General features: G+C 34.9%; 1 protein-coding gene across 3 annotated transcripts in view; it reads right to left on the bottom strand.

Moving 5' to 3' along the window:
• The window catches only part of mahj (LisH and WD40 domain-containing protein mahjong), a 102200-nt gene that overhangs the window by 3525 nt on the left and 83140 nt on the right, over nt 1-15535 (bottom strand). For all 3 annotated transcript variants that reach the window (XM_089100137.1, XM_089100136.1, XM_089100138.1), the window contains exons 8-10: nt 12806-13217; nt 9474-9637; nt 6073-6277 (exon numbers count right to left, since the gene is read on the bottom strand). In XM_089100137.1, the coding sequence (XP_088956263.1) occupies nt 6073-6277; nt 9474-9637; nt 12806-13217 (781 nt within the window). The remainder of the gene's footprint in view (nt 1-6072; nt 6278-9473; nt 9638-12805; nt 13218-15535) is intronic.

Below are 15535 nucleotides of genomic sequence, written 5' to 3'. Positions count from 1 at the left end.
GTTGCTAGATATCTATCTTGCACAAATTTGCTATGCTCTGTAATGCACAGACAAAGCCAGTATACCTCTTAAACGTATACGTCGGAGTGTCACAAAGCACTGGTCCAGTAATCCGAGCCTAGTCGAAGCTTGGAGAAAATCAAAATTTTGGTACCATTTGTGGCTCCAGTGCGACCGTCCTCGCTCTGGCTGGGTTTCTGACATTCGTCTTTCTACCAAAAGAAAGTTTGCAAGAGAACTATGTATCCACATGAACCAGATAGTTGAAGAGACATCGCAGCAAGCTTCTCTGTCCCAACCTTCCTTCTGGAGAAATGTATCAAGAGATCCTCCTAGGGCCCACCTATCTGCTCAAGTTATTCCTGAGTCCGAATGGAATTCATACTTCTCTGCTGAATTCTCCCCACCAGATGCCGCCCTACAGTCCGAATATGAAGATAAGCTTGATAAATTTCTGTTTAGGTGTCCAACCGACAATTTTGTTGTTTCAGCTGATTCTGTACTGCGAGCAATCCAACGCCTAAAGCGTAAGAAATCTTCTGGCATCGATAAAATAAGCGCTCTTCGCATTCTGCATGGAAGCGAGCTGCTGGTAAACCATATTGCTCTTATGATGCAGATGATTGTTACCCAAGGAATTGTACCGTTTTCTTTCTCAATCGGAGATCTCACTCCAATTCCAAAGAAAGGTAAACTAGCAACGCAGTGCTCGTCCTTCCGCCCTATAACAGTGGCTACTACCTTCTGTAAGCTTTTTTAACTTCTGTTCATTGACCAACTGAACGCAAAATGCTATGTTCCACCTTACCAATTTTGATTCCAGCCACGTCTAGGCTGTGCCCACGTTTTTTCGGTTGTCACCACTTCATTGATCGATGCTGATGCATCAGGCGAAACTCTCGTGTTAGCTGGGAGTAATGCTCGTAAGGTGTTTAAGTCTCTCATTCATGCCACTGTGCTACTCCATACAGCAAAACGTGGAGTAAGCCCTTCATATATCAGAGCCCTTTAAGGAATGTATTATTGTCTTAAAGTTCGCCTAATACTTCACCCATTAGCTAATGTTGACGGGTCTCAATTCTACGCACCAACCCCTAATATTTTTGTCAATGTTGAAAAAGGTACCCGTCAAGGTGCTGTTTCTTCCCCTTCACTCTTCAATAATGGAGTTCTTGATACACAGTCAGCTGTTCCCACATCATTCATCTTTGCCGGTCTTGATTTATCTCTCGTATGTTATGCAGACGACATTCTGAATGTGAGCCGCACTATCCAGCGCATAAGCGAGATTTTCGCAACGCTACAATCTGAGTATGCAAAACTAGATCTTCAGTTCAATGCTGAAAAGTCCGAAGTTGTATTCTTCAACTGGAAGCAAGCGTCACCTAGGAATATTCATCTCGGAAGTAGTAGGATTAAGCCAGTAGATCATATCACCTATCTCGGTCTTCCCATTGGTTCGTCAGTAATGCACACGCGACAACTAATAATTGCTCACATTGAGCGTAGAGTTTGGGTATCATATGCTTCTTGTGTAACTATTAAGTTACGGTTCAACCGCCATCTTCTCTCGAAACTTTTTAACTCTGTCGCTCTACCACATTATCTTTTCATATCGCCGTTGTGGAAAATGCTAACAATTTCTGACACGTCAAAAATTTGTTCAGTTTTCTTCTGACTAGCAAAATATATTTTACATTTTCCATCTTGGGCACGTACTTACTATCTAAGTGGAAAATTCGGCATTGTAGAGCCCATTCTAGATGCGGGAAAGCAAATTCATGCTTATAATTTCCGTTTAATGAAGTTGAATCATACCTGTTTGGAAGTACTGGCCCATTAGTTAAGATGTATTTGTTGTATGTGTTTTTTTGTTTTTTTTTTGTTTTTTTTAATTGTTTGTTTTAGCGCTTAGTGTTATTGTTGTAGTTTTTAAACTGACTGATGATTTAGTATCTTTTCGTATGAGTCCAATTTAAGTGACGCTGGTTATTCTCAATTTTGCTGTCAATTTTTTTTTTTTTTTTTTTATAATATATTGCGTATATTACTAATAATAGAGTTGTTAATTAATTATCGGTTCTTTTAAGCATATTGCTTTAAGTAAAGTTGTAAAAGGATCCGCGATTGAATAATTTCCTTGTTTCTGTTATTTATGTATATCAGAGTAAATGAATCATTTGTTGAGTGATCTGAGTTCAAGACCAGCGGGCGCAAGTGTCGTTTAACTGTTTTTACCGTTTCTTGTCATATTTACACTAGTTAATATGATTATCTACTGTATATCTTTTTTAATTCACTTTTGATTGCTTGGGTTTTTTTTTTTTACCAATTACGGCTTGATTCAATGATGTTCATATTATTTATGTTTGTTCAGTATTTAGGAGCCTAAAAAAAAGAAAAGAAACATGTCGCGTACTTACAGAGCAGTGTATAATTGTGTTTTTCTTTCTCGTTTTGTGTAATTTGTTCTAAGTGCTGATTTAGATCTTAGCTCCAGCGTTCGTCACTACAAACCACATGTATAACTCCTAAGTTTATGTGTATTGCTTTTTTTTGTTTTGCTTATTGCTCCGTCTTTTCCTTTTTTTGTATGACGGGTTTTCCAGTAAATAATAATGATAATAATAATAAAAATATATATATATATATATATATATATATATATACATATATATATTATGTTTAAGAGGTAATTACTTGGCAAAAAAAAAAAAAAAAAAAAAAAAAAAAAAAAAAAAAACTGTCGTCTTAATCCAGCAATTGAGACAAATGTGCACTTGAACGAGGCTCTCACCTTACACATCCATCCAACTACCTAGGACCAAACAGTATACCCAAACCATCAACCAAATAGAAAAGTCCAAATCCATGCAAAGTTGTCATCAATAAATGTAAGTCGTTGTAAAATTACCAGCAAAAGCACCTTAAATCTAGAAAAATATCTCCAAGTAAAACCTTCCATTTAGGGCTCATCAGAAGAAATACCACCGGCCTTAACGGGTTTCGAGGCTTTACATTCTTTACCCAGCACGGTGGCGCCTCTACCATAAGATCTATATGGTAGCCCTATGTCAGGTAAAACCTGTGAAATACATGCATACTAGTCAAGCTATTAAAAATTACATACAAAAAGTGTTTCAATGTTTCCATAGTAAAATCCCAGAGGTCACTGAAAGATACCATTCTGTAAAAAATTACTACATTTCAAGATTTATATTTTTTTGTTATATGTAAAAAATCAAAAATTTAAATATCACAACGCTTGTTTGAACCCCAGATAAAAAAAAAAAACAAAAAAAAAAAAAGAAGAAAATCACACGATAAATTATATGAAAATATAAGTAAGTATTTCTTTATAATTTTTTTTATATTTAATTAAGAGTTAATGATACATGAAACTAAATTTTTTGAATTGCCAACTAATTTTTTTGGCAGAAAAACCTCTTAAGATCAGTTTTTCGCTCAGCTTTTTACATCTATTTTTAAAATCTGTGTAATTACTGCATATTTTTGCAAACCTAAATAATTGGGAATAATAAGCCGAATAAGTAATATTTGAATGTATATTACTTATGCATGACAATCAAAGCTACGAAATGACTTCTTGCTAAGGGAAAAACCATCTACCTATTAAAATACGTGTGGTTACACTATGCGTCAGTTTCCAGGCTATCTTCCGTACACAAAATCACTGGTTCAAATTCTCCTTGTAACTAGCCAACGGCCTTCAACAAATACGGAAAAAGACATTAACCATGACATGAACATTCAGGTATGAAATCTGTGCTCTGTATTACTCATCTAATAACATTATTTAAGTTTGCCAAAAATATGAGAAGCTTTTCTCATGAAGCAAAACTTGAATCTGAAGTTGGGTAAATCTATAGAGCACAAATCCTCGTACTGCATTTGATTGTATTGCATTTGTATTGTGAAAACAAATTATACTTTCTTAGATTTCATAATACTTCGTAGCTTTGGCTGGTTGAAGTTCATTTGTAGCACATCTTACTTTAAAAGGCCCCTTCTCTGTTTTTGCCAAGCAAAAAATAAATACATAAAACTTCTGATATACCATGTGTAGTTGCAAAAAGTCGTTTAAGCTGACCCAGCAACTACGGATTTCGAGGCATTATTTGTTTAATTAAGCAATAATTTGACAGGTTCTTTAACGTTTCGTCATAATGCCTAATTGAATCAGTTTTTCTGCCGAAACATGAACTAAAAATAACATCAAACTTAACTATATAAAAATCATAATAATAATAAAAATTATCCAACTAGCCTGATGATGACATACGGTAAATAATAGGTCGCAATATAATTAAACAATGGATGCATGAACATCTACAAGTGGAGGCGAGCTTAAAAATTTGCTTTTCATTGGATCCAGCAATCAGACTGACCTAAAAACTTGCTGTGTTTCATCCCTGAACGCATTTTATGTACATTTTAAAAACTTTCACTAATTTTTTTTTTGCTAATATTTTTGGTTTGCTTTGGGTTCCTCTTAGAGGAAAAAATTGGCGAACACTTCAACAACGAGATGTTTACCTTATTCCCTAATCATATGTTCACACGGTTACGTTTTGTTGTGCGAAAACGGAAATTTTATAAAAACCGTCATGTTGCATCTGTTTTTCCTTGTAAGTTCATGCGCCCTGACTGTTAAACGGTTGCGTTGAAATATTTCAACCACGCGGTTGAAAACGTGTCTGATGCATAAGAATAAGCGAAAAAAATGGCTTTCCACTTAATTCTACGTTTTTAGTTATGCCATCTAATTTTTTATGATGGGATATAAACAATTCTATGTATCTACTATATTCAATACGCGTGATGCCATTGTTTGTAAGAAAAAAAGCACAGCTGGGCGAACCCAAGGTGTAGTTTGATTACAAAATGAATTTTAACTGAACGATCCAGATCTACAAGGTTTCAGCTATCTAAAATAGTACTTTTATACAACTTTAGCTTCACCGCTAGTGTCACTGATATAAAATACATATGTGCCAAATATCAAGAAGACAGGATTATATTTGTTGATTGTACTCATTGCTAATTTACTTCAAGCTAGTGAAATTTATAACATTGATGTGATTTCTACAATTGGGCTTGTCGTACCTTTCATGTTTTGCAGGTAATTGCAGAAATTGAATGGACCAAAAGAGAGAAAGTGGCTTCTCCTTTCAAACAAACTCCTTCAAATGAGTGCTTTCAGGTTTTATTTACCATGACAAGGAAATGAACGAAACACTTTTAGATTATGCCATATCTACCAGTGCTAAAATATAGGAAGTGAATAGGATAACAAATATATCTGATAAGGCGGACGAGAATATCCATGATGGTATACACAAGTTGTAGAAGGAATACATGAACCTGGTGAAAGAGGAATCAGGAAAGACGGATAAAGCCAATATGCAACTGAAGACTATAGAGACGTTAGTAATAAATATAGTAGGGCTGGTTTATGGTGCATTTAACTCAGAAAATGTTAATATTTCTTCAAATATATTTTTTTCGACTTTGGGCAGCTGACAGCGTTAGTTTTTTTGGTTATTATTATTAAAGTAAAATACATAATAAATCGTCACTGTCATGCCTAAAGGTCAAAATTAAACACGTCTGAGATAATTGCGAAAAAATCCCTACTAAGCCATTCTCAAAGGGGAGATCTGCAACGCAGTGTGGCTTGATCACACATAAATATTCCCAATCTACACTATCTGGCCAATTTTTCCTTGAGAGCAACATAGCAAATTTTTTTGGCTTAATCTTACAGCTGTGGAATATTAGACACGATCTTTAGGTATGACAAAGACAAAATGCCTTTTTTACAGCAGACAGTACGGTCAAAGTGATTCAAAACACAACGTTCCTCCTTTCAGGACATTTTTGAAAAAGACAAAAAAAAATCCTCGAAATTCGAGACTAGGTTTTTGTTTATTTTTTTAGGTCCGGGTCCTGGAATTTTCTTCTGATACTGCACTGAAGAATTCACTAAATCCCGCACAATACCAACTCTTTTAGAAGCACATGATTAAGATGACCCAAACGAAGACTTACCACTGTCACTATTGCTAGAATACGAGCTGACTGAAGATGACTGAACTGACGGTAGTGACAGTTCTACATCACTTCCATTATCGCTGTTACTATCGGACTGCAAGGATTGAATATCATCCAAAAAAGACATTGCTTCAGAAAATGTGTGTGAACCTCCGTCTTCATCATCATCCTCATCTGTTTCTTCCTCTTCCTCCTGTTCAGCCTAAAATGGCAAAACCCAGTCTAATTCATGTGTTTTATTTGGATACAACTATTAAACAAAGTATGTAATTAGAACTAACCGTGGTAAGTTCCATATACATTTGGGCAGAGAAAATAATTTTACTTTCATACACATAGATTTTATTGAATTTGACAAAAGTTGAAATCCAATAAAATATTAAAAGGCGTTTTTTTTAGTAGCCTAATAATTTCCTATTCGAGAAACAGGTTACCAATAATTGCTCTTCAGGCCCTATTTGTCGGGTGCAATTCTGGTAAAATTAGAAAAAAAATTTACAACAGCCCCAAATAATGACTAAAATTTTAAATGAACGTAATTTGTCGTATATATTAAGGGGGCTTTCAATCCCCTACAATCTTTAAACTAGATCAAGTCCTCAACGCCAATTTTGTATGCCTAGTCCAAATGTATTCCACCAAATAAAGGGAGGTTATGGGGATGAGCTCCCCCACCCTCCATAATGATCTAAAGAAGTTTTCAAGGAAAGTTTTAAAATTTGACCCTAAAAAGTCAAGCACCACCTTTTCTCCTCTTTTATAGACTTCTACTCCCTCTCCCCATCCTCCAAATAGTTGGTGCGCAACTATGCAATATAGGCATTAATTTTGCAGCCTGAATAGTCCATAATATCAGCTCACATTGCATGTACATCATATCTGCTTAAGGACGAATGTGCCAACGAGCAGCAGTATGTCCTCTTAAAGCGGGAGGTTATATAAATAGCTTTTACACAGTTCTAAACTATTTGATGTCTCAGAAACTTTGCTCGATACAAATTTTGGATCGATGCATTAAAGACATTGTACAAAAAGAAGAGGAAAAGTATTAACTTCAAAATACCAGTACATATTTAAAAATTTTTAAAAGTAAATAGCAAAAGATATTGACATGAATCAAGCAAAAAATATGAACACAACAACATATAAATACAATAAATACACAAACTTGTATTTAGTATTCTTAAGGTAATGCTGGAAAACATATCCAAGATATCTAAACCGGTCAACGTAAGCAAGAAACCACAGGATGGATCGTACTACAGTCATCGATTTCTTTCTTCAGGTAATTTTTGTTTCATTTTCAGCAGTTGTTTGTAAAATTTATGCGATGACAAACGGTCATTCGTGGCAGATAAATTTGTCAAATTGAGTCTTAGACCAACTAGATACAAATCCATTATTTCATGAAGAAACTATCTTCAACAAAAATGCTCATTTTTAGTTTTATTGCTTCGGAACTACGCAAAATGTTTGCGTCTTGAGTGAAGAAAATCCACATACTGTTCTTGAAATAGACTGACATCCAAAAAATTGCAGTTCTGTCTGCTTTATTCTGTCGGTGCAGATCATCCGTAATTTCTTTTTGAACAATAGTGGCAGAGTAGGTGCCAATGGAGAACGCCATAAAAATGATAACTTTTTCTTTTTATCATGCATAAATTGGAAGAATTTAAACTGGATAATATTTGGTTCCAGCAAGATGGTGCAACATGTCAAAATTCCCATGACACAATCTTTTTATTAAGGAAGAATTTTAGTGAGCAATTGATCTCAAGAAATACCAACGTAATCTGGCCAGCCAAACAAGGCATTGTAGTTCTATATCACTTATTTTTCTTGGATTTTCTGAAATCATCAATTTACTCTGACAAATTACTACCATTATATGGTCTTAAAACGAGTGTAATTTTTCTTACAGGAGATTATTTATAGGGAAAAGTTATAAGTAAATCCCGAAGTAAGAATATAAAAGTAATTATTTCAAAGATTATTTCTTATTAAGAGAATAGAAGCTGAATCGATACCGTACACCAGCCATGTATACATTATATATTACAGTGTCGGGGCCTTTATTTTCTTTTTTGGCTGGGGCATATATTTGACGAAAGGAAGAAAAATAAAGGCTTTACAAAGAAAATATATACCGGAAAAAATCATTTGAATTTCAGGATTTTTTTTGGAGGGGGGTAGATCCAAAAACCCTTTCTACGTAAGTTTCTGACAAGTAATGTTGATTATTTCTTTCAATTCAAAGTTTATAGCTCTTATTTGATACAGATATTTTATTTATGAAAAATACATAATGCTACAAAATACATCTGCACACTTGCCTGGTGGCATAACTGAGCGCATTAAAAATTACAAAAAATTATTAAACACCGTTAGCAAATTAAATGAAAAAAAAAAAACAAGCCTCTTGGACAACTGCCCAAATACAAACAAGGTAAATAAAACCAAAAGTCAACCATCAAAGATAAACTTCCCCACCATTCTACGAAACTACTGGTAATCAGCGCATTCTCTGATATCTAGGGGAATAGAATTCCGCACCTTTTGACCAATATGTCTCAAACTAAACCCTGCTCTTGTTGTTCGCCTAAACTCCTGCGAGAAACTAAACCTGAGTGATGTCAGTTATGGATGACGCTGCGAGTTAAGAGGAAAAGTTTCATGGAAATTTGATGCTAACTGACCAAAAACGTAATTGTGACATATCTGGGATATTGCAATGAAATCAAGTAGATGTAAAGAAAAAATTCCGGCTGATCCAAAAAGATGAGTAACAGAAGACCTATTATCAATCTGAAAAAGTATCCTCATCGCATGATAGACATATAAATGAATCGACGTCGTCCTGATCCCCCTCGAAAACCAAAATAAACAAACTAAACTAATACAAACTTCAGATCCAACCAAAGTAAAAGAAAAATAAAGAAAAAAAATTTAAGATTAAGCGAATATCCGTAGGATATGCAGAAACACATGAGCTACAGTAGAAGTAGCACCTCTCTCGCTTGTGTTGATTCAATTAAGACACCAACTATACACTAGATCTTATATTATTTGAGCGTATTATTGGGATCTCTAAACAAAAGGAGGCATAATGTTCAATGTACAATATTTTAAAGCAGTAGAAACTAACCATCATATGACAGATCTTACTACAGCACGTGTTGACAAGTAATTGAGAATCTTGGAATATGTGAAATTACATCTGACTACCTAAATCACAATATATGTTAAGGTAAAGTTAAGAAGTTTAAACTTATCCACCAGATGAAATAGGAAAAGGGCCAAATGGACCAAACTAAGAGCCAACTGAAGAAATGAAAAGGAAGAAAAAAGTGGAAAAGAGGAAAAGTGACAAAATAATAAATTTTAGAACAAGATTTTACCTGTTGATCCTCATCTTTTTGTCTCCCAATTTCATAGAGTCTCACTATACTCTCGCTGAGATCGTTGTACACATCATCTCGTGCTGTATTTTCGACAAGTACTAAAGTGAGGTCATCAGTGTCTATCGACAAACTATAGATGCTTTTCTTAATATCAATTGTTGCTAAACAAAAATATAACAATGAATAACAATCATGCTTCTATATAGATGGATTTGGAGTGCAAATTTAAGTCGAGACAAGAGGTTGCTCTCTCTCAGAAATCATGCACACTAGGGGGCGCAGGTCAAGCGTTGCAGAACTGTGCGCCATACCTGGTGTTTCAAAATACACACAAGGTGGGGGCAAGTCAGCGCCCCCTCAATTAAACTGCTTATACTGCCATATTAAACATAAATAATTTCTTAGACCCCACTACCTTTCCACTCATAATTGAAACAAAAATTCACTAAAAATGGGTATTTTTTTAGACAGGGAAAACTGAAATAAAAAAAAATAATAATAAAGAAATAATAATAAAAGCCGGAATATTTCTGCTTCGCAATCGTAATTCTTTAACAACGGAAAAGAAACAACAAAAACTAGCTTAAGTAAAACATATAAAGAAAAACACAATAAACGCTATACCAAAAACAAAAGGAAAACTCACATATAAACAAAATCCAATATTATGCCTAGTCCAATAGTAAACATATATCTAACCCATCTGGAAAAAAAATAATCTAAAACTACTACCCAAGCTAAAGGCATTCCTCGAATAAGTGTGATACACAGCTTCCTTATAATGGTCATTACCAAAAGTTATGAGTTTCTTGAAATACCAAATTACTACTACTAAAACTACTAACAACTGACCGCAGCAAAAAGCCGCCTGAGGCCAACACAGCCACGCGCGCTCTTCCTCCATCTCAATCTATTCAAAGCCTCCCTTTTTACACCCTCCCACGAAGTTCCAATTTCCTTTAAATCTTTCTTTATGACGTCCTCCCACCCAAGACGAGGACGACCTGCTTTCCGTTTAGCCCTAGACGTTTGGCCGAAAAGGACATTCTTCTGCAATCTGCCATCCTTCATCCGCACAACGTGCCCTATTCACCTCAACCTTTCTTTCATTATAGCCCTAGAGAGCGGTATTGAACCACATTTTTGTATAGCCTATTATTTGAAATACAGTCAGTCAGCCAGGTATCCAGAACAATCTCTAAGCAATTTCTCTGGAAAACATCTAGCAAATCTTTATCTGCTTTTCGGAGCGCCCATGCTTCAGAGCCATATTTGACCACTGTCATCACTGTAGCTTCTAATATTCTAATCTTGGTTCGCAGACTTATCTTCCTATTCTTCCAAACTTTTTTTTTAAATACCATTTTAGACTTGTGAAAGCAGCCAAGGAGTCAATCGACATTATTTTCTAATAGCAAAATCTACCTGTCATTTAGAAATATTTTGAAATTACTAGCAATATAAAACGTATCTGGCTTCTATACTAGAGAAAGATCATTATCAAAAGCTATAGTACTACTACTACTATTAACAACTCACTGCAGCAGCAAGCCACTTAAGGCCAACACAAGTACACACGGTCCTTTTCCATTCCAATCTATTTAAAGCCTCTTTACACCCTTCCAAGAAGTTCTGATTTCTCTTAAACCATTCCTTGAGACCTCCTCCCACCCAATTCGGGGCCAGCTTTTCGTTTGGCCCTAGATGGTTGGCCGAAAAGGACGATCCTTGGTATTCTATCATCCTTTATTCGCAGAACGTGTCCGAGATATCTCAACCTTTCTCTCATTATAGACATAGAAAGCGGAATAGAATCAAATATTTCGCACAGCTTACTGTTGGAAATACGGTCAGCCAGAAGGGTACCCAAAAATAATCTGTAGGCAATTCCTCTGTTAAATATCTAATACAGCGCCAACGTTTCCGAACCACTGTCATCGCTGTGGCTTCAAATATTCTAATCTTGGTTCGCAGACTTATCTTCCTATTCTTCCTAGCTTTTTAGAATCGTGAAAACATGAGCCGTAGCATCTCAGGCAGTGGTTTCTAAGCATTCAACGTAAGATTAGCCCCTCAACCACATCTCACATACTCTCAGGGATCATAATCCACATAGTGGGAAGAACAATATATATAGATAAACCAGAACGACTAGATATCACCCGTGCTCTCCTGAATTGACCCAGATTTTTAACACAGTAGTTATGACAGCGTGCTACAGTTATAAGAACATTACCAAAACAATTGAGTGTTAAACCATGTAAAATATCATATATAACCTTTTTCTCTTATAAAAGAAAAAAAAGATAGTGGCATAACCCGAATCTTCACATAAATCAAACTAACGGAAACCCAAGAATCAAAACTATTTAAAACATGAATTGTAGGATATTGCAGAGGATGTAGTGGTCTAAGACGGACAGTAAAAATACATTAGTAAATACAAGAACAATTTAAAAGGTACCGGTAAACTAATGAGAAATACGATAATAGTAAAACACGCGGCGGAAAGAAATGCTTCAATTTTCGTAGAACACCGTAGTTTTTGCTACCTTTTAACGAGTACACTCAAAATGCTAAGAAAAACATAAAACTTCATCTAAAATAACCCATAGACATTTCACAGAATTCTCACGGCCCACATCTGTGTCGCCAACATTTAGCTATTCGAACCAAGATAAAAAATTTGTAGAACAAGCGAATATTATAAAGTTTGGCCTTTTCCAATTGAGTCTTAACTAGTTTAAAAGTGGTTTAACGTAACCATTTTTCAATAATTGCCACGTCTACTGACAATGTGTCCAGCAACCCTTGTTCATATCAATGCTCTTTTTTTAGATAAACATTCTTTAAAATATTTTTAACAATACTTAAAATTACAGGACTTTAATTGAAGTTTTGAAAAAGTGTGCTGAGCACATTCGGCAAATAAAAGTGTTATAATGCCAAAATTTTATTCGCAAAAATAGGAAAAGTCAACAAACAAGAAGAAAAAAACAAGTTTTAAGTTACTGCAAATATATCATATAATGCACAAATTAGTAATACCTGCACAATGTCTATGCACCTTCTTTTATGCATCCTTGGTGGAAACACAGTATCTGCTATAGTTTTTCATGTGCCTTATTATTTTCAAACAATAATCATTAGAACATTTTTTTTGAAGTAAATATATTTAGGACAACCATTTTTACACATGTTATGACATGTTAGACACGACATGTATTTTGAAGATGCCCATCAGTCCAGCTTTTGACCTACCGAATTAGAATTATTCGAGTATCTACTCTTAAACTAAAAAAGAATTGTCAATCAAATATTCCACTTACCGATTTGGGAATATGTTTGAGCATCTAAAACCTTAAAAGAACTGTCACTGTGCATGCCTTCATCGTCTGGTTCCTTATCCAAAGGTATCCCAAACATAATCTTAGACGAATGACTGAAACTCGGCACACATTGAGCCAATGTTGGAACAGTCCTTAATAAATGAAACGTCCTGAGATCCCAAACTTCAGCACTTGAAACAATTTCTAGTCCATTCGGGTGAAAAACACCACTTAACTGTTGATTCAACTTGTCAAACTTGTGAATTACTTTTCCAGATGTGACATCCCAAAGTACACCATCCGAGAGGATTAGATCATCCGTGTCGTTGAACGTTGCCTGATTTCGAGTATATGCATTTGAACTAGTTGGCTTTAAAGACATTACCGACTGCCCTGTGTTGACGTCATAGATCTTAAAAAAGATAATCAAAATAAAGCAAAAGATAATCATCAATAATTTACTTCTAAAGATCCTTCTATTTATCTAGTTGTCATTTTGAGGAAAATATAATCTCATATATGGGACATCCACAGGAAACGAGCTAATTTCGAAAATAATAGCTGTTCGAGCATCTGCAAAATTTTTCGACTTTTATTCGGGCATAGCTACAAAAGTTTCATAAGGTTTCGGGGGCTTTGTCCAAGTGTAGAATGGCTGGGGATTTAGTCGTTACAGTTGATGACCCTCAATATGTACAGAAGCAAACTTTTTTTTGCTTTATTTAAGCAGAGATCGGTCATGTGCCGTTGCTACTGAAAAAAAAATAATATACCGATGCAGTGAGTCAATCGTGATTCGAGGATTTTAATTTTGACCTTTTACTTAATTTCTTGTTTGCAATAAACAATAGAGAATTGGTGATGTTACTCCATCACCTCGTATTCACTTCGAGATTTGAACAGCACAGGTGCAGTGACTCAAAGTTTAGAAGAGAAGCATCATACGATTTGTCAGGGGCAGAGGACAGAGGATTCAAACCTAATTATCTGGATGTTCCACCATTTCTCGTTTTTTCATATCAAGTTCTTAGAAGGAGGAAGAGGGGATCAAAAGGATAATAGGAGATGCAAGACATGCAAGTGTGAGTTGTTACGATCGGAATTTGGAAATAACTCAAATCACAATTCTTAGCGTCTCACTCTAAACAAATAAAGAATTGTGACTAATATGTGTACATAAGCTATACATTGGAATGCTATCAACACAAAGTCGAACTATATTAAGTGATTCACAGGCACTATTTCACTATTGGCAGGATTGGCGTTATTTACAAAAATCCTCAGCAGTAATTCAAATTCAAAGAGAGCAATACAAAGACATCTAAACTAAGCTCAACAAACCTACCCATGGGAAATAAAATCATCCCTGACTTCTTAACTTAAGCTTACAGCCACTTAAGAGTCCATTATTATGAGGGCTTTGAATATAAAACTATCACTGATTTGTTATCTAGATTTTCAAGTAGCTTACTAGAGCTTAGAAGTAATAAGACGAGGACAAAAATTTTCCCGATTCCGGTACTATAGGATAATCCCAATTCTAATTATTAACATAATTGGATGTGTTCAATTACCAATATATTTGACTTTTGCAGCGATAATAAACTATTAATTTATCATCGCAGCGATAATAAACCGTTGCTCTTCAGTCTCTGACCTGTTAAGACCTATTTGTTCTTTTAAAAGGATAAAATCCCAGTTTTGAACAAGTGTTGAAAAAGGATTATTTTCGGAATCAATTAGAGACTAAATGTATTTCGTCATTTGGTATCTGACCGGTGTACAATAGTTCAATTTTAAGCCGGATTAACTTTGGAATATAGCGGGTATAAGCGGGTTTAAATAGTGAAGAAATTAAGTGGTATATATCAGGGAGGGGTAATTTTCTAGCACTTAGAGAAAGGAGGAAATATTTAGGGAGGGTAAGGGTAAAGGAGGGTCCTTACTCATGCCCTATGTGCGGAGAAAATGGGGAGGATCTGCTTCACTTCATGGCCCTTTGTCCCGAATTACAGGATCTAAGGAAATATTTATTTTTTGTTAATGTGGGGACAAGTGAGTGGTTGGTTTCAGTAATGGGATAAAAAAATTATGGGACAATTAGAATGATAGTAAAGTATATAAAATTGGGTATGTCACATAGAGATAAATTTTTGTAAAAAGGGGTGGGGTGAGTGTGGAAAGTATTGTTGTATGTGTGTAAGTGGTTTTCTTGTTTGTTATTCTCGTAGTCATGGCCCTTGATAGATGTAACATACATCTATCTATTTAAGTTAGTTTAATGGTATCGTGTGCTTTATTATGTTTTTGTAATGTTTTGTAATTTTGCGTTGTTATTGTTATGTAGGCTACCATACTTTGCTACGAGTGTTATAATCATGTTATTATTTTGTGTGATTTTCCTTTTTTTGCCATGGCCCAAAGTGGCTTTTATTGCAATAAATATCTATCTATCTATCTATCTATACTATAACATTGAGAGTGCAGACATATATGGATTTAAAAGCTGGTTTTAATGATTGCATATGAAATCTTGATGGACTTTTCTTTACCTGGATAATGGATTAATTTCGGCTATGTTTTAGACCAAGACTGTTTTGGGCTGAGCTAAGCAAAATGATAATGTTTTCGCATTCAGCTATTCTTAATTTTATCCAATCAAATATTCGATCGGGTATTGATGATGAAGTTATTATTAATCATGCAGTGGAGTTTTTTCCTGAAAATATT

Source organism: Artemia sp. Qi Xiang Cuo, chromosome 14 (assembly GCF_049724085.1).
Source record: "Artemia sp. Qi Xiang Cuo chromosome 14, ASM4972408v1, whole genome shotgun sequence".
Classification (NCBI taxonomy): domain Eukaryota; kingdom Metazoa; phylum Arthropoda; class Branchiopoda; order Anostraca; family Artemiidae; genus Artemia; species Artemia sp. Qi Xiang Cuo.
The sequence above is the reverse complement of the archived record's forward strand: the minus strand, read 5'-3'. Positions and strand labels throughout refer to the sequence as shown.